The sequence below is a fragment of the Ictidomys tridecemlineatus genome, chromosome 13, assembly GCF_052094955.1.
Source record: "Ictidomys tridecemlineatus isolate mIctTri1 chromosome 13, mIctTri1.hap1, whole genome shotgun sequence".
In the NCBI taxonomy this organism is placed as follows: Eukaryota; Metazoa; Chordata; class Mammalia; order Rodentia; family Sciuridae; genus Ictidomys; species Ictidomys tridecemlineatus.
Window position 1 is genome coordinate 47,445,751 of NC_135489.1, and position 19,954 is coordinate 47,465,704.

Genomic DNA, 19,954 nt, shown 5'->3' on the forward strand with positions numbered 1-19,954 from the left:
TTTTGGATTACGCCTGTTGTCTATAGATTATAAACCCCAATCTATAGCATGTTGAGCTCACTTCCTAAAGCAACTAAAAAAAATGAAAGGTTACAGAATGAGCTAACCAAAGATGAAAGGCCATTTTCTTTTCCTTCTTGGTTTTAAATTATAAAATTGTATTCCAAAAAAATTTAATAAAATTGTATTTTTAAAAATAAACATTAATTATTTTTAGGTGTGATAAAAGGTATGCTAATTTTTACAAAAGACTCCTTATATTTTTTTTTCTTTTTTTATTAATTGGTTGTTCAAAACATTACGAAGCTCAGGACATATCATCTTTCATACATTTGATTCAAGTGAGTTATGAACTCCCATTTTTACCCCAAATACAAATTGCAGAATCACATCAGTTACACATTCACATTTTTACATAATGCCATATTAGTGACTGTTGTATTCTGCTGCCTTTCCTATACCCTACTATCCCCTCTCGCCTCCCCTCCCATCTTCCCTCTCTACCTCATCTGCTGTTGTTCAGTTCTCTCCCTTGTTTTTCCCCCCTCCTTTCCCCTCACAACCTCTTGTATGTGATTTTGTATAACATTGAGGGTTTCCTTCCATTTCCATGCAATTTCCCTTCTCTCTCCCTTTCCCTCCCACCACTCGTCTCTGTTTAATGCTAATCCTTTCCTCATGCTCTTCCTCCCAGCTCAGTTCTTAGTTGCTCTCCTTAAATCAAAGAAGACATTTGGCATTTGTTTTTTAAGGATTGGCTAGCTTCACTTAGCATAATCTGCTTTAATGCCATCCATTTCCCTGCAAATTCCATGATTTTGTCATTTTTTAGTGCTGAGTAATACTCCATTGTGTATAAATGCCACATTTTTTTTTTATCCATTCATCTATTGAAGGGCATCTAGGTTGGTTCCACAGTCTAGCTATTGTGAATTGTGCTGCTATGATCATTGATGTCGCAGTATCCCTATAGTATGCTCTTTTAAGGTCTTCAGGGAATAGTCCGAGAAGGGCGATAGCTGGGTCAAACGGTGGTTCCATTCTCAGCTTTCCCAGGAATCTCCATACTGCTTTCCAAATTGGCCACACTAATTTGCAGTCCCACCACATCCTGGCCAGCTCTTGTTGTTGTTTGACTTCAGAATGGCTGCCAATCTTACTGAAGTGAGATGGTATCTTAGGGTGGTTTTGATTTGCATTTCTCTGACTGCTAGAGATGGTGAGCATTTTTTTATGTACTTATTGATTGTATGTCCTCTGAGAAGTGTCTGTTCAGGTCGTTGGCCCCTTTGTTGATTGGGTTATTTGTTATCTTATTGTTTAATTTTTTGAGTTCTTTGTATATTCTGGAAATTAGGGCTCTATCTGAAGTGTGAGGAATAAAAATTTGTTCCCAGGATATAGGCTCCCTATTTACTTCTCTTATTATTTCTCTTGCTGAGAAAAAACTTTTTAGTTTAAGTAAGTCCCATTTGTTTATTCTTGTTATTAACTATAGGCTATGGGCGTCCTATTAAGGAATTTGGAGCCCGACCCCACAATATGTAGATTGGAGCCAACTTTTTCTTCTATCAGATGCAGAGTCTCTGATTTGATATCAAGCTCTTTGATCCATTTTGAGTTAACTTTTGTGCATGGTGAGAGAGAGGGGTTCACCTTCATTTTGTTGCATATGGATTTCCAGTTTTCCCAGCACCATTTGTTGAAGATGCTATCCTTCCTCCATTGCATGCTTTTAGCCCCTTTATCGAATATAAGAAAGTTGTAATTTTGTGGATTGGTCTCTGTGTCCTCTATTCTGTACCATTGGTCCACTGCCTGTTTTGGTACCAGTACCATGCTGTTTCTGTTACTATTGCTCTGTAGTACAGTTTGAAATCTGCTGTTGGTATACCTCCAGATTCACACTTCCTGCTTAGAATTGCTTTTGCTATTCTGGGTCTTTTGTTTCTCCATATGAATTTCATTATTGCTTTATCTATTTCTACAAGAAATGCCGTTGGGATTTTGACTGGCATTGCATTGAACCTGTACAGAACTTTTGGTAATATCGCTATTTTGATAATGTTAGTTCTGCCTATCCATGAACAAGGTATATTTTTCCATCTTCTAAGATCTTCTTCTATTTCTCTCTTTAGGGTTCTGTAGTTTTCATTGTATAAATCTTTCACCTCTTTTGTTAGGTTGATTCCCAAGTATTTTATTTTTTTTGAAGATATTGTGAATGGGGTGGTTTTCCTCATTTCCATTTCAGAAGTTTTGTCGCTGATATACAGAAATGTCTGTTGTGACATGGCCTTTTTCATCCCGTATGTTAGTAATTTGGGTTCTCCCTCTTCTCTTCGTTAGTGTGGCTAAGGGTCTGTCGATATTATTTATTTTTTCAAAGAACCAACTTTTAGTTTTATCAATTTTGTCAATGGATTTTTTTGTTTCAATTTCATTGATTTCCGCTCTGATTTTAATTATTTCTTGTCTTCTACTACATTTGCTGTTGTTTTGCTCTTCCTTTTCTAGGGTTTTGAGGTGTAGTGTGAGTTCATTTATTTGTTGGTTTTTTCTTTTTTTGAGGAATGAACTCCAGGAAATGAATTTCCCTCTTAAAACTGCTTTCCTTGTGTCCCATAGATTCTGGTATGTTGTGTCTGTATTGTCGTTTATCTCTAAGAATTTTTTTATTTCCTCCTTTATATGTATTCTGTAACCCATTGATCATTCAGTAACATACTGTTCATTTTCCAGGTGATGCAGGATTTTTCCTTCCTTCTTTTATCATTGATTTCCAGTTTCATTCCATTATGATCAGATATGGTTCATGGTATTATCTCCACACCTTTATATTTACTAAGAGTTGCCCTATGGCATAATATATGGTCTATCTTTGAGTAGGATCCATGTGCTGCTGAGAAGAACGTGTATCCACTTGATGATGGTTGATATATTCTATATAGTTGGTTAAGTCTAGGTTATTGATTGTGTTATTGAGTTCTATAGTTTCTTTATTCAGCTTTTGTCTGGAGGATATGTCTAATGGCGAGAGTGGTGTGTTGAAGTCACCCATAATTATTGTGTTGTGGTCTATTTGACTCTTGAACTGAGGAGAGTTTGTTTTATGATCGTTGCAGCACCATTGTTTTGTGCATACAAATTGATAATTTTTATGTCTTGTTGGTGGATGGTTCCTTTTAACAGTATATAGTGTCCTTCTTTATCCCTTTTGATTAACTTAGGTTTGAAGTTGATTTTATTCGATATGAATATGGCCACTCCTGCTTGCTTCCGAGGGCCATGTGAGTGGTATGATTTTTCCCAACCTTTCACCTTCAGCCTGTGTATGTCTTTTCCTATCATATGAGTCTCTTAAAGGCAGCATATTGGCTAGTTTTTCCTCTTTGGTTATTTTTCTCCTCCTTTACTGAGATACTCCCCACTATTAGTTTTGGGCACTATTTTTTAATTCCTCTTCTTGTAGTATTTTGCTCAAAATGCTTTGCAGTGCTGGTTTTCTGGCTGCAAATTATTTTAGCTTTTATTTATCATGAAATATTTTAATTTCATTGTCAAATCTGAAGCTTAATTTTGCTGGATACAGTATTCTTGGTTGGAATCCATTATTTTTCAGCATTTGAAATACGTTGTTCCAGGATCTTCTTGCTTTCAAAGTCTGTGATGAAAAATCAGTCATTAACCTAAATGGTTTACCCCTGAATGTAATCTGCCTCATTTCTCTTGTAGCTTTTAATATTGTCTCCTTGTTCTGTATGTTGGCTATCTTCATAATTATATGTCTTAGAGTTGGTCTACTATGGTTTTGAATGTTTGGGGTCCTATAGGCTTACAGGATTTGGCAATCCATTCCATCTTTCATCTCTGGGAAGTTTTCTAGGATTATTTCATTTAATAGGTTGTCCATTCCTTTGGTTTGAACCTCTATACCTTCTTCTATCCCAATGACTCTCGAGTTTGGTTTTTTTATAACATGCCATATCTCTTGGATAGATTGCTCACGAGATTTAAGCACCCTTTCTGTGTTGACTATATTCTTTTCAAGTTGATAAACTTTGTCTTCATTATCTGATGTTCTGACTTCTACTTGATCTAGTCTATTTGTAACATTCTCATTTGAGTTTGTAATTTAGTTTATGGTTTCCTGCATTTCTAGGATTACTGTTTGATTTTTTTTTAAATCTCTATCTCCTGGTAAAGCTCGTTCTTTGCCATTTGAATGTTTGTTTAATTCGTTTTCAAAATATACTTTCATTGCTTGGACTTGCTGTCTCATGTCTTCTCTAATATTCTGTTCCATCTGAGTTAGATATGCCTTGAGTTCTTTCCCTGTCCATGTTTCTGATGCTTCTAGGTCCTCCTGTATATTTAAGTTGTCCTGCATTGTTTGTAATCCTTTTTTCCCTTGTTTTTTCATGTTGTTCACATTACTTTCCAGCTCTGTTTGACTGCTGTGTATCTGCTTTCTCCTATAAATTTGTTTTGGTTTTGTATATCTCTGTTGTCTCTCCTTTGTGGTGGCAGACTATACCTAGAAATGTTGGGCTTTATTGTACTTTAAAGCTGATTCATTCAATTCATAAAAGGCTTCCGGATTCTGTATGCATATAGTGATTTGTTGTTTGTTCTTAGGACTTTAGGTTAGGTGCTATGATGGTATGAGGGTTAGTATGTATTGGCTACTTTAGAAGATTGCTCTACTGAAGGGGGATACTAACAGGCAATTGGATCAGGGTCTTGGTAGTAGCTAGGTATTTAGGAGCCCTATAGACAGCCTCGAAACATTCATCTATTTGCATTTAGACAATTACACGAAATGGAAGACGTAATGCTTGGGATGAAGGTTGGGGGTAGGGGAAGGAGGGTGCTCTTAAAAAGAAAGAAGAAGAGAGAGAGAGATAGATTAGAGGAGAATGAAAAGAACAATAAAACTTGAAACGGGAAAGAAAGAAAGAAGGAAAAAGGGAGGAAAGAACAGAGAGAGAAGAAAAAAAAAGAAAGAAAAAATTGAAGTGTTAGAGATCCATTTTCTTCTCTTCCAGTAGGCGGAGCTGTGCCCTCCGAGCCGAGCTTCTGCCCTCTATGTGCTGATAGCAATCCCTGTAAGGCGGCTCCTGGGAATCTCTCAATCTTGTCAGTCCAGAGCTGTTTCACTTCTCCGGCCCCTCTCCTCTTTCTCCTGTCAGCTGGTCAGCCAGGTCCTGTTCACCGGAAGCGGTTCCCCAAAGATCTAGTTACACTTGCAGCTCCACCGCGCGTCCCATTTAAGCCCCAGTGCTGGGGTAAACTGGAGGCTAAGACCTTGGGAGTTGCCGCTGGTGATATGGGGGGTTGGGGATTGGGAATCCCCTCTGCTTCCCTACAGACACACCCCCGGAGAGATCCCTGAGGTTTCCTGGCTGCTTGTATCTGGATGGGGTGGGAGTCACACACCTGCTAACGTGGATTCCGCTGGGAAGGAATTCGGTCGGCCGAACTCCAGTGACGTCACCTCTCTGCTATGGCGGGACCCAGGCTCCTTGGCGGAGTGTCTGAAGGGAGGGGTGGGACTGGTCCATCCCCGGTTGGCCTCAGCTCCCGGCTCGCTATTTCATGAAGGCTTGGCTAGAGACCTCTTTCTGCCAAACTGCGTCTTGGGAGGCTAGCCGCCCAGTCATGGTGCCTGTGGGCGGGCGGCCGCTCAGCGTCGCGCGGACAGTGGATGGCGGGTCTGGACCTCCGCGTCTCGTGGCGGGGATTCACTCGTCTGGGGCAAAATGTCACCTCAAAAAATCCTAGTAACTCCCAGCCGGTCTCTCTTCAGTGGAATTTTGGTAGGAGATTCTCAGCAGGTAGAATCTAAGCAAGCGTATCTATGCATCTCTCTGACCCCATCACTGAGGGGGTATTGAAAGCGCTGCCTCTCCGCCTGCCGCCATGTTGGATCTCCGACTCCTTATATTTTAGAATACATACTAAAATATTTACTAGATGAAATAATGATATTTGGATGTGTCTCAAAATAATTCAGTGCAGGAAATAAAGTAAATATATATATATATATAGATAGATAGATATAGATATAGATATAGATAAAATAAAACCTGTCATTAATAACAACTGAAGTGGGGGCTGGAGTTGTAGCTCATTGGTAGAGTGCTTGCCTAGCATGTGTGAGGTACTAGGTTCCATTCTCAGCACCACATATAAATAAATAAAATAAAGGTCCATTGGCAATAACAAAAAAAAAGTTAAGGTTTTCAAAAAAATAATAACAACTAAAGTAGAGTAATGGGGTAATGGGTACACAGGTTCACTGTACTATTCTGTTTTTCCAAGTGCTTAAAATTTCCAATAATAAAAAGACTAATAAAAAAAATTACTTTTTAAACTTGGCAAGTGAATCACAAATTTAAGTGTACTTGCAAAATTAGCTATTTTCTTAACTTTATGTCTATCAACATATTAGGCCAGGTAATTCTTTGCTGTGAGAGCTATCCTGCACACTGTAGGATATTCAGTATCAATCTTACCTTGCAACCAATAGATTTAAGTAGTAAATCCCCTACTCCCACCCAGTGTAACAATCAAACATGTCTCCAGACATTTCCAAAAGTTACCCTGTAGGAAAAAAATACCGCTGAGTGAGAACGACTACTTAAAACAAACTATAGTGCTGTCTAATAGACTATGTTAATTCTTATATCCTAGAAAAAAAATGAGACTTTAATGAATTTTTGTTCTAATCTTGGGCCATCAGTTGTATTTACATTTTAATTCAATTTTGAAATGCAGTTTTTCTTCTTTGAGTTAGTGTCATTAAAAAGTGTCATTAAGCCCTTCGGGTATAGTCCAAGGAGAGGAATAGCTGGGTCAAATGGTGGATCCATTTCCAGATTTCCAAGGAATCTCCATATTGCTTTCCATATTGGCTGCACCAATTTGCAGTCCCACCAGCAGTGTATGAATGTATCTTTTTCCCCACATCCTCGGCAACACTTATTGTTGTTTGTCTTCATAACTGCAATTATAACTGGAGTAAGATGATATCTTAGAGTAGTTTTGATATGCATTTCTCTAATTGATAGAGATACTGAGCATTTTTTCATATATTTGTTAATTGTATATCCTCTTCTGAGAAGTGTCTGTTCAGGTCCTTGGTCCATTTGTTGATTGGGTTATCTGATTTTTTTGGTGCTTAGCTTTCTGAGTTCTTTATATACCCTAGAGATTAATGCTCTATCTGATATGTGGGAGTAAAAATTTGCTCCCAGGATGCAGGCTCTCTGTTCACCTCACAGACTGTTTCTTTTGTTGAGAAGAAACTCTTTAATTTGATTCCATCCCATTTATTGATTCTTGGTTTTAATTCTTGCACTATAGGAGTCTTCTTAAGGAAGTTGGGGCCTAACCCCACATAATGAAGATTAGGGCCTACTTTTTCTTCTATTAGACACAGAGTCTCTGGTTTAATTCCTAGGTCCTTGATCCATTTTGAGTTAAGTTTTGTGCATGGTGAGAGATAGGCGTTTAATTGCCACATCAATGTTTACAGCAGCACAATTCACAATAGCTAAACTGTGGAGCCAACCTAGATGCCCTTCAGTGGATGAATGGATAAAAAAAAAGGGGGGGGCATATATACACAATGGAATTTTACTCAGCAATAAAAGAGAATAAAATCATGGCATTTGCAGGTAAATGGATGGCGTTGGAGAAGATAATGCTAAATGAAGTTAGCAAATTCCCCAAGAAACAAATGCCGAATGTTTTCTGTGATATAAGGAGGCTGACTCATAGTGGAGTAGGGAGAGAGAACATGGGAGAAACAGATGAATTCTAGATAGGGAAGAGAGGTGGGAGGGAAAAGGAGGGGGGCAGGGGATTAGCAAGGATGGTGGAATGTGATGGACATCATTATCCAAAGTACTTATATGAAGACACGAATTGTGTGTCAACAAACTTTATATATAAACAGAGATATGAAAAACTGTGGTATATATGTATAATAAAAATTGTAATTAAAAAAAAATAAAACAAAGTACATGTATGAAGACATGAATTGGCGTGAACATACTTTATATACAAAGATATGAAAAACTGTGCCCTATGTGTAATAAGAATTATAATGCATTCTGCTGTCGTGTATTTAAAAAAATAAAATCAATTAAAAAAAAGTGTCATTATATTTAATCTGACAGGTAAATATCCCTTTTCCACTCTATTTCTACAAATTAGGTCTACAATGGTTTTTTAAACAGAAAATGTACAGAATGGAAATCTAAATGAGGAGTATGGTACAAATTATTTACAAACATCTGGCTACTAATCCTCATGTCAACATCAATCTTACATGTTCACAGCATTAACTAACCATTTGTTCTATATATGAATTCAATTACATAGGAAAGAAAACCTACTCTTGAAAAACAATGCCAATTTCATTCCAACTCTATAGGTGCACCTCATTCTGCAGAGGCTCTCATGTAAACAGAAACCTCTAGATTTATAAATCAATGGGTAGTTGTAATAATGAACTTCTGAATCAGAAAACATACTTTTTAAAAAATAAGGCAAAAAGGAATGTAATTTTGTTAACCTCTTGCTTTACTGTCTATAATCAGAAGGGCTTGGTATTTTAGTAGTTTTTGTTACTGCAGTTTTTGGATTCATTAAATTTTTAAAAATGAGATATTCAGTCAGGAAACGTCACTCCATTTTCCCAAATCAAAGTAAAACAAAAAACAAAAAATTTAATTGCCTTCCACTTACAAAATGCTAAAATTAACTTAAGCCTTTACTGTACCATCAAAAGAAACTCTTAGAACACACATTTAGGTTCTAAATTCCTAAATTTACATCCAAGAAACATGCAACTAAAAAAACTACTATTATATAGTTCATAGATTTCTAATGTGCTAATTTAAAATTCAGGTCTTTTTGGGCAACAGATAATTCCAAGCAAGATGAATTGTTTACCTCTGAAACACCATAGGCTCTTTTTGAGCTGTCAACAATTCAAAAATACATACAACTAGAGAAGGAAAAAAAAAAAAGCAAAAGGAACATATGACTAGAAATGTGTGTCTTTTCAAATGTGTGTCTTAAGGTTTTTTAATTCATAAAAATAGATTGGTCCACCAGAAGAAGAGAGAAGCTTTTGGACAGAACTGTAATATCCTGCCTAAGCTAAATTTGCTAGCTTCTGACTTACTCTACATAATTTTGCATGACACTGAAACAAATATAATCCAAGTATATATTTAATATGAGGTTATAATTAACAAAGCAAGCTACCCTTTATCCAATACATACATATAGATTCTCAACTGAAATTCCAAAGACAATAAGATATATTTATTTTCCTCTCATAAGAATATTCTCGCCAGGCATGGTAGCACATGCCTGTAATCCCAGTGGCTTAGGAGGCTAAGGCAGAAGGAGTTTCAATGCCAGCCTCAGCAAAATCAAGGTACTAAACAACTCAGTGAAACCCTATCTCTAAATAAAATGCAAAATGGGGCTGGAGATGTGACTCAGTTGTCAAGTGCCCCTGAATTCAATCCCCGATACCAAATAAATAAATAAATAAATAAATAGATTTATATATATATATATATATATATATTTTTTTAAACTCTAAGTTAAATGTATGTATATATGTACAGTGATAAGCATGCACTATAACTTTCAAAGATTCACATTAAGGTCAAGAAACCAGAAGTCTACACAAACACAAATTCAGTTATGACAAAAAACAAAGAATTATCTCTGAGTATCACAGAGATCAGGAAAGACTCTGATTCAAGAATGTCTGTGTTCCCATGCCCTCAACATTCCTAGTATGATTCTTAGGTGAACCCAGCTGGGCTCCCAATAGCACAATGGTTCCATCAGATTAGCAGGAAATGCAAATCCTCTTTTCACCTAGGGCTATTCCTAAAATATTGGAAGAATCATAAAAAAACAAAAAATACTTTAAGCTAGCTTTTGTTAAAATTTAATTTTCAATCAGAAAAGTATTAGGTAAGTATTAAATTTTGAGAATGAAAATCTATCTCATATAGAGTTATTTCTAAGATAATTTTTACTTAAAATATTTTCAAGCTTAGTTTAATTACCTCTGCTTCTACATCCACATTTTGCTTCAGAAGTAACTTCAAAATATCAACATGTCCATTTTGACTAGCCGCTTGCATAGCTGTATGGCCAGCACATTGCCCATTTACCTTAAAAAAAAAAAAAAGATGAACAAATGTCACAAACCAGAAATAAAGAACCAACATATACATATAGTATAGGTTTAAAACTTGTTTATTGTACGATTCCATAAGAATAATTTGATGTTCCATATATTATAAGAGAAATCACCAGAAACTCTTTATTTCTTTTCTTTTTGTGGTGTTGGGGAGTTGAACCCAGGGCTTCATGTATGTCAGGCAAACGCTCTATCACTGAGACACGTTCCCCAGCCCAACAGAAACTCACTCTTTAATTTAGAGAAGGAAAGCAAGCATTTTTTTTAAATTAAAGTTTCATTATTCTAAGAGCTCATGAAAGAATTGTTTAGCCAGACTATAAAGAAGAAAGAAAAGAGGTAAGGGGGAGGAAAGTTATTTATATTTGTATATAGAGTACACTTCTTTTTGTATTATTAAATCTCAGACTGTGGTTAAATGGAAAAATCAGCAAGGTGAATGAAAAACTTTTAGAAAAGTTACTAGCCACTAAAAAATAAATAAATTCAATTCAACAAATATACCACATACCATTGTAGACAAACATAAATGAGTTGGCAAGGTGACTATATATAACTATTGTATTATAAAGCCGAAATTTCCAACCTATCCTTATCTTCAGATGCTATGCACAAGCAAATCTTACCCATGAACATTCCCAAAGCCAAGTGCAATTCTTTTTTCTACCTCTTTCATTCTCATCCATCTGACAACAAAAGATGGCTAAGGATGGTAGCCTGGCCACACATTTATATCCTATCTCTCCTGAGACCACACTAAAATGGCAGTTGAAATTTAAAATGTAAAGTCCATAAAGACAAAGGGAAAGGTAGAATTAACATCAGGGGGGAAAAAAACACTTATGAAACAAAGAAAACAGAAAGAGGAACAATAATTGACTTTATAGGGAAGAGAAAGCCAAGCATAAAAAACACGAGACTCTCTAGACAAAATGTAAACCTACAAATACAAGCACATCAGAGGGCTCATAAGAGGGACACTGGACCTAAGTCTGATGTACAACAGTCATACTCTAGACCCAGCCCTGACAGAAAAAAAGGTTTCTTAGCTCTATACTAAATAGCCATAGAGAATAGACCCCTAAATGATGGCATTTGGAGATCCCCAAACCTCCAATCATCATAATGCAAAGTCAGTCAGTCAGTCCCATGAGGTAAGGAGAGTTATCCATCAATTTTTTAATGTCTTATTCAGATACAAATAAAAAACCAATGATCAGAGAGAGGGCTGAGAAAGACTCAAAAACATAAAATGAACAAAACAGAATAATTAATTCAAATTTAAGAAAACATTACTCTGGAAGAACAAATTAAAGGAGAAAAAACTAGGAAAAAATCACTTAAAAGATATTCAAGAATTCATTTTAAAATCAAAAGAAAGATGCTAAGAACAAATAAGAAAACCAAGTTTAAAAAAAAAAATCCACTACAAGAGGTGAAACACTGGTGGATATGAGGCAAGACAACATGGTTTTTTTTTTTAATATCATGAGACTTTTTAAAAATATATTCTTCTTATATTAAGTTAAAAGATGAGTCACATTTACGTTATTCACTAACATCTTACTAAAGACTTTTTTCTTTTAAGCCTCAACCAACTAAGATAAACTCAACAGGAAATGCATACACATGCACAAAGACATGCTCACACATAGACATATGCACTATCTACACTGAAATCTTGAAAGACAATGAACAAATAGAACTAACTTTAGCAGACCAAAAAAACCTGCCTGGAGGAAAAACCTAAAAGCAATTCTTTGAACAATGAACTCCAAAAGGCTCAAAACTGATGGCAAAATATTTCTGGCTTTGGGAATAAATGTGGTAGACACCAAGCACAAAAGCACTGGTCAAGAGTCTGTTTAAAAAGCACTTATGGGGGAACTGGGATTGTAGCTCAGTGGTAAAGCATTTGCTTTGCATGCCTGGGATTCAATCCTCAGCCCCATATAAAAATAAAAAGTAAAGATATTGTGTCCATCTATAACATTTATATATATAAAAGCACTTATGGGGTTGGGGAAATAACTCAGTTGGTAGAGTGCCTGCCTCTCATGCACAAGGCCCTAGGAGAGGGAGGGAGGAGAAGGGAGGGAGAGGGAGGGGGAGGGAGGGGGAGAGGGGGAGAGAGGGAGAGAGAGAGAGAGAGGGAGAGGGAGAGAGAGAGAGAGAGAGAGAGAGAGAGAGAGAGAGAGAGAGAGAGAGAAAGAAAGAAAGAAAGAAAGAAAGAAAGAAAGAAAGAAAGAAAGAAAGAAAGAAAGAAAGAAAGAACGAACGAACTTATCACGGGCTCAGTGGTGCATGCCTTAATTCCAGTGGTTGGATTGGGTGGCTAAGACGGTAGGATGGCAAGTTCAAAGCTAGCCTTAGCAATGCCAAGGTACTAAGCAACTCAGTGTGACCCTATCGCTAAATAAAATATAAAACAGTGCTGGAGATGTGGCTCAGTGGTCAAATGCCCCTGAGTTCAATCCCCGGTACCAAAAAAAAAGGTACTTCTATTCCTGGATTTCCCCATACCAGACAGCTTAGTTACTACTCCTCCCTTAATGGACAGAAACCTGAATATTTGTCCCATGAAAAGGGTAGAGGCTCTATCCTTTAGAAACCTGGCACTTAAAACTCTATAAGTTTTATGTAAGTATTTACAAGCTGAAAGCAGAGAAACCAGGACCACTTCTCAAGTCTGAAAGCTAGGTCTATACCCTCTATGCCAGAGAATGAAGACAATTTTCTGGGGATTCAGATCAGCTCCACAGAAAAACTCTAACAACTATACCAGGAGTGGCCCAGAGCAACGTTAAGTCAAGGGTTAACAAACCCACAGTTAAGTCAAGGGTTGACAAACCCATTCACAGACATAGGAACTTTCAAATAAGGCTTTACATGCCCACTCTTAAAGAAGAAGGGACAACCAAAGATCACCAGACAACCAAGGAGGGGCTCTGACATGAAAAAACTAGGCCCAAAACAAACAGAAAAGAATAACTTAGAAGAGATTAAAAACTTAGCAGGGACAAAAAAATATATAAAGGACCTTACCAACAGTCTACTCAATAAGAAGACAAAGTATAATACACACTTTAAATACCAACATGATGGCATGAATGAGAACATAAAGAGAACCAAGAGAGGAAAAAGCCTTGAAATTTAAAACTAACAGAATATTGAAAAATTAGGAATTAGGATGGCTTCATTCTTCTCTTTTTTTTTTAAAGAGAGAGAGAGAGAGAGAGAGAGAGAGAGAGAGGAGAGAGAGAGAGAGAATTTTAATATTTTTTTAGTTATCGGCAGACACAACATCTTTGTTTGTATGTGGTGCTGAGGATCGAACCCGGGCCACACGCATGTCAGGCGAGCGCGCTACCACTTGAGCCATATCCCCAGCCCAATTCAACAGCAATTCTGAAATTATGCTGAAGGAAAATCATCTCTAACTCAGAATTCTATCCCCATACAAAACATAACTGTGAGGTTGGGGGGAAAAAAAATCAAGACATGAAAGATGTATTTCCCACATATTCTTTCTCAAAAGCCACTAAAATCTATACCTTAGAAAAGATACAGTAAACATGGAAAGACAAGAAACACACAAAACAAGACATATAACACAAGAAAGAGGGAAGGGAAGCCATCTGGAACTACATAAAGAGGACAACTTATAGGTAGAGAAGATGAGAAGGCACTAAAAGAAATTTCTCTCAGAATATGAAACAAATAACTGATATACCTGATGTCATAATATGAAAATGAACAATTAGAAATTTGGGGAGGAATTAATAATAAAAATATAGATAAAAATGAAAAACTTTTTAAATTATGTATGGGGTTAATAGGATCTGGGACAGATCACAGTGAAACTTTAGAATAAAGGAAACGTTCTCCATCTTAATACAGGTACAGATTAAGTGGCTGTATGCATTTGTCAAAACTCAACTTGATTTCACTGTATTAAAATTTATATTTTTATTTCTTAAAAAGGACTAGTAAGAACTATAATGAAAAAAAGGTTGTGTAGAAAAATACATTCTAGCATATTCCACAGCTCAAATATAAATACCATTTACAGAATATACAAAATTATAATATACTATAACCATAAGAAAAAGCTGGAAAGTGTGTGTATGGTTGTGGTGGGAGTAGACTGGAGGTGGTGAAAGGAAACAGAATCCTCAGGTTCCACAGCAGAAAAGAGAATTTATAGCACAAAATCAAAAAAAAAAAGAAAGAAAATCAAGAAATAATAATAAAGCATGATATTAGAAGACAAGGAGGTAAATATGAAGAATATCAGTTACAAGTTCAAAATAGTTGCCTCTAAATAATGAGAAAACAAGGGTGTGAAGGAAGGCACATTGTTTTTCATAATAAACCTTATAGAACTATTTTTTGGTATGTATGACATTGTTAAAACATTACTTTAAAATAATGGAAATAGACTAAAGCCTCTAATTATGAGAAAAAGAGTGATTAAATAGATATAAAGACACAACTACAAGTTGCTTATAAGAAATTCACTTTACCTCTAAAGACATACACAGACACAAAGTGAACAGATGAAGTAAGATATTCCACACAAACAGAATCCAAAAGAAAGAAGAAATAACCACACTTTTATCAAATAAAAGAGACTAAATCAAAAGCAATAAAGAGAAACAAGGAAGGTCATTATATAATCATTAAGGGGTCAATTCAAAAAAAGAAAATAACAATTATAATTACATATGCACTCAAAAGAAGAGAATCTAACTACATAAAGCAAATTGTGGGATGGGGGGAATACCAAGGATTGAACCTAGGGACGATTAACTGCTGAGCCACATCCCCAGCCCTTTTTTATTATTTTATTAGAGACAGGGTCTCACTGAAATGCCTAGGGCCTCAATATATTGCTGAGGCTGAATTTAGGTTCATAATCCTCCTACCTCAGTCTCCCGAGTCGCTAGAATTACAGGTATATGCCACTGCACCCAGCCAGAGCAAATATTAACAGACCTGATGAGAGATAAACACTGATACAATAGTGGGGGGCGGGGTGCTGAGAAGGTAGCTCAGTGGTGAGGCATGTGCCTAGAAGGCACAAGACACTGGGGTCAAACCACAGTTCACCAAATAAAAAAGAACAGAATATTGACAATAGTAATAGGAGAATTTAACATCCCACTTTCAGCAATAGACAGAATAATAAATAAACAGAGTTAAACTGCATCCCAGAGCAAATGGACCCAACAGACATTGACAGAACATTTCATTCAACTACAAAATAATATACATTCTTCTTAACAACGCATGGAACATTCTCCAGAATAGATCATTTAATAGACCTACAAGAGTTTCAACAAATTTTTAAGAGTGAAATCATATTGAGTTTTTTTCCAAACACAGCACAACAAAACTAGAAATCAACAACAAGAAGTCTATACAAAATGTGAAAATTCAACAATTTACTCTTGAACAACATATGGATCAAGGAAGAAATTAAGCAAATTTTAAAATTCTTGAAACAAATGAAAATGGAAATACACTATATCAAAATTTATAGGATAGAACAAATGCATTATTAGAAATATTTATGACAATAAAAATATCAAAAAAGAAGAAAGAATTCAAATAAACTACCTATCACTGTACCTCCAGGAACCAAATGCAAAATGAATAGAAAGAATGAAATAATAGGGATAAGAGCAAAAATAAATTAAACATGAGACAGACTTATCAAGACTTCTAAGAAAAAGAGAACATTCAAATAAAGTCAGAGATGAAAAAGGAGACATTACAACTGATACCATAGAAATACAAAAGATCTTGACAGATTATCATGAACAACTATATGTTCACAAATTTGATGACACATTCACCCAAGATTGAGTCATGATGAAATAATACATCTAAACAGACCAGTAACATGTAACATGTTATCAGTAATAACATCTCCCAACAAAGAAAAACCAAAAACAGATGACTTGCTTCAGTACTGAATTCTACCAACATCAGCAATTCTTCTTAAATTATTAAACTACTCTAAAAAATTAAAGAGGAGAAATTCATCTTAACTCATTCTATGAGGAAAACACCCTGATATAAAAACTAGACAAGGACAACAAAAGACGAGAAAGCTACAAGCCAATATCTTTGCTGAACATATGTACAAAAAATCCTCAGCAAAATACCCATAAATTAAATCCAACAGCAATAAAATGATAATCAATTGGAATTCATCTTAGGGATGCAAGGATGGTTCAAAATACACAATTCTGACGTACCACATCAACAAATGAAGAACAAAAACTGTATGATTATTGTAACAGTTGCAGAAAAAAGCATTTGTTAAGATTCAACATATTTATGATGAAAACTCCGAACATATCAGGTATAGAAGAAACATACCTCAACATAACAAAGGCTGTATACCATAAGTCAACAGTTTACATTATATTGAATGGAGAAAAGCTGAAAGATTTCTAAGATTTGGAACAAGATAAAGATGCTCACTTCTGCCTCTTTTTTTTCCCCCTACGTGCTGGTGACTGAATTCAGGCACTTGCACATACTAGGCAAATGAATGAAATTTCAGTCCTTTCCTTACTTTTATTCTACTTTGTACTTTAAGTTATAGCCAAAGCAATCAAACAAGAGAAAGATGTGAAGGGCCTCCAAATTGGAAAAGAGGAAACCAAACTGTAGCTCTTTGCACAAGACATAATCTTTTATATAGAAAACTCCAAAGACTCCACCAAAAAACTATTAGAACTTGTAAATATATTCAGTAAAGTTAGAGGGTACAAAATGAACATGCAAACATCAATGATGGCACTGTTATACATCAATAGTAAATTATCTGATATAGAAATCATGAAAGTAATTCTATTTATAATAGCTACAAAAATAAATAGGCAGGGCACAGTGGCACATGACTGTAATCAATCCCAACAACTCAGGAGGCTAAGGCAGGAAAATCACAAGTTCAAAGCCAGTCTCAGCAAGTTAGGGAGGATCTGAGCAACTTAGCGAGACCCTGTCTCAACATAAAACATAAAAAGGGCTGAGGATTAAATGCCCCTAGGTTCAATCCCCAGTTACTAACTAACTGAATAAATAAATAAAATAGATTTAGGGTTAGGTTTAGGATTAGGGTTAGTGTTACGGTTAGAATAAATTTAACCAAAGAAGTTAAATTTGATGACAGAAATTGAAGAGGATACAAAAGTACAGAAAGACATTTTATATTCACAGATGGGACGAATCAACACTCTTAAAATATCCATACTACATGTAAGATTTGATATGAAATGTCCAGAACCACCTCATGTGTTGAAGGCTTAGTCCCGATGCAATGATGTTCAGAGGCTGAAGCTTTTGCGAAATGACTGGGTCATGAGGGCTCTGACCTCATCATTGAATTAATAATTTGATGGAATTACTGGGAGATGGGACATAGCTGAAGAAATGGGTCCTTGGAGGCATACCTTTGTCCCTATCCCCTTCCTCTCTCTACAGCTTTCCTCCACCACCATTTCTACTTTGCCTTAGTAGAAATGGAGTCAGACAACCATACACTAAAACCTCTCAAACTATAAATTAAAATAAATATTTTCTCCTTTCTTTTTCTCAGGTATTTTGGTCACTGTACAAACTAACACACACAACACCCAAAGCAATCTACAAATGCAAGTCCTATCAAAATACCAAAAGACATACCACATGATTTCATGTGAGAATAGAATGATGGTTACCAGAGGATGGGAGAGTAACGGGGAGAAAGGAGTGAGGAAAGGCTGATCAATGGTTATTAAATTACAGACAGAAGTAGTTCTAATATGCTATTACACCAAAGCATGACTACAGAAAAAAATAACATAACTGGATATTTCAATAAGCTAGAGAAAAGGATTTTGGAATGTTTCCTTTACAAAGAAATGATAACTGTTTAGGAGACAGGTGTTTACATTCTTTTTTGGTGGTACTGGGGAATCAAACCCAGGGCTTTACACATATTCCCAGCCCTGCTTACCCTAATTTAAACATTATAAAATGCATACATTAATAAAAATTTTACATGGTATCCAACTAAAATGTGTGATTTTTATGATTTTAGTATTAGTTAAAAAAACAATTTAAATAAAAGAAAAAAACAAGTTAGATTTACTGATCAAATAAAGAATATATATGAAAGCATGCCCTAAAATATTTTTGCAAGAATATTAATAATTAAATGAAGACAAAATTAAGTATAACAAATGTAAATGTGCTTGACAGAATATAAAGGAAATCTGACTCTATCTTTTAAAAAATTTTGAAATTTCAACATCAAAAAATTATTTGTGACTTATTACAAATCTGAAAAATTATTGTTTTGCTGTAATTGATATCTATCCAATAAAGCTAAGATGTCACAAGAGTTTTGGAAAGGAAAGTAATACTTTTAAATTATAGCTCTCGTCTTCTAACTCTAGCATACTTAAAATCAAACAAAAATACAAAGAGGTGGCAAAACAGCCCTTATAACACGGTGAGGATGATTCAAATTGCCACATCAACTACAACCTCTGGCACTGAACATAATACTGGTACCAGGATGTAACCAATAACAAAACAAAAGTACAATAACTATGCTAGAATGAAAACAGCCCATTTAAAATATGGCTTGAGCTCCACTCCTTTGGGTTCACTCCACAGGCTCAGAAGGTTGACAAGGAACAGGGCTTGCGGGGAGGTGGGTAAAAAATATATATGTGTCTTGTAAAAAATAAGTAAAACATGGCTTGCGTGAATGGAAAAACTATAGCATCACCTATGAAGAGTTACAAACAAATAACCTCTAATTCATCTACATTACAAATTGTGAAATAGTCAACTTTTACAGAAGGGTACAAGTTTAGATTAAATGTTTTAAAAAGGGATTAAAGAAACTATTTGTAAAATTTACTAAAAGATATTTAAAAGATGTCATATAATCACATTTACATGGAGAAAATTCATTAACATTTCCCAAAACAATTATCACTTAAAAAAAACTATATGTAAGTTTTGTCAGTCATAAAATACAAAAGAAAATGTCAATTTTTTTTTTAAAGTGCACACTGAAGAATGCCTGGTGCCTGCTTTAAAATACCTTAGAGAAACAAGAAAAGGGGAATAGATAAAACACATGTAGCAAAATCTTTAATTATCTAACAAGGAAAAATCTTAATAACTGTTGAATATAAGATTCATTATAACTATGCTATTTTTTGTGTATGCTTCAAAATAATTTTTAAAATGCTCACATCCACATCTGGTCTTTTTAGCAAATCTTCCACTTTAGCAACATCTCCATTGGCAGCAGCCTTAACTAATTCTTCATTGAGGTCACCAGATTCTTGAGTTTCAAATAATTTCTTCAGGAGTTGTGAGAGTCTTTCTGCAAAGCATCAAATAAAGCTGCTAACATAGGAGGATCTCAAACCTTAACTACTAAAAGATAACTATTATCCATATTCCTATAATCTTTTCCTATTTTTTATTTCTATCATTAATGTTATTTTTTGTATTGAGCTATAGACAACTACCCACGCAAGTTATATAATTACTAATATATGAAGCTACATTAAATTCATGCCCATAAGCATTCTAAGTTTTCTACAATTCATATGTTTCAAGTTATAATTGTAGAAAAATAGTTACATACTAACAATAATTCAAGATTTAGAAGTCATACTGAAGATACTA

General features: G+C 35.2%; 1 protein-coding gene across 4 annotated transcripts in view; it reads right to left on the minus strand.

Moving 5' to 3' along the window:
• Mib1 (MIB E3 ubiquitin protein ligase 1) overlaps nt 1-19,954 on the minus strand; it is a 172,756-nt gene that overhangs the window by 87,747 nt on the left and 65,055 nt on the right. For all 4 annotated transcript variants that reach the window (XR_013429657.1, XM_078030283.1, XM_005329032.4 and 1 more), the window contains exons 9-10: nt 19,513-19,646; nt 10,107-10,214 (exon numbers count right to left, since the gene is read on the minus strand). Coding sequence is in view for 3 of the 4 variants with exons in the window: in XM_078030283.1 (XP_077886409.1) it covers nt 10,107-10,214; nt 19,513-19,646 (242 nt within the window). In the remaining variant the exon portion in view is untranslated. The remainder of the gene's footprint in view (nt 1-10,106; nt 10,215-19,512; nt 19,647-19,954) is intronic.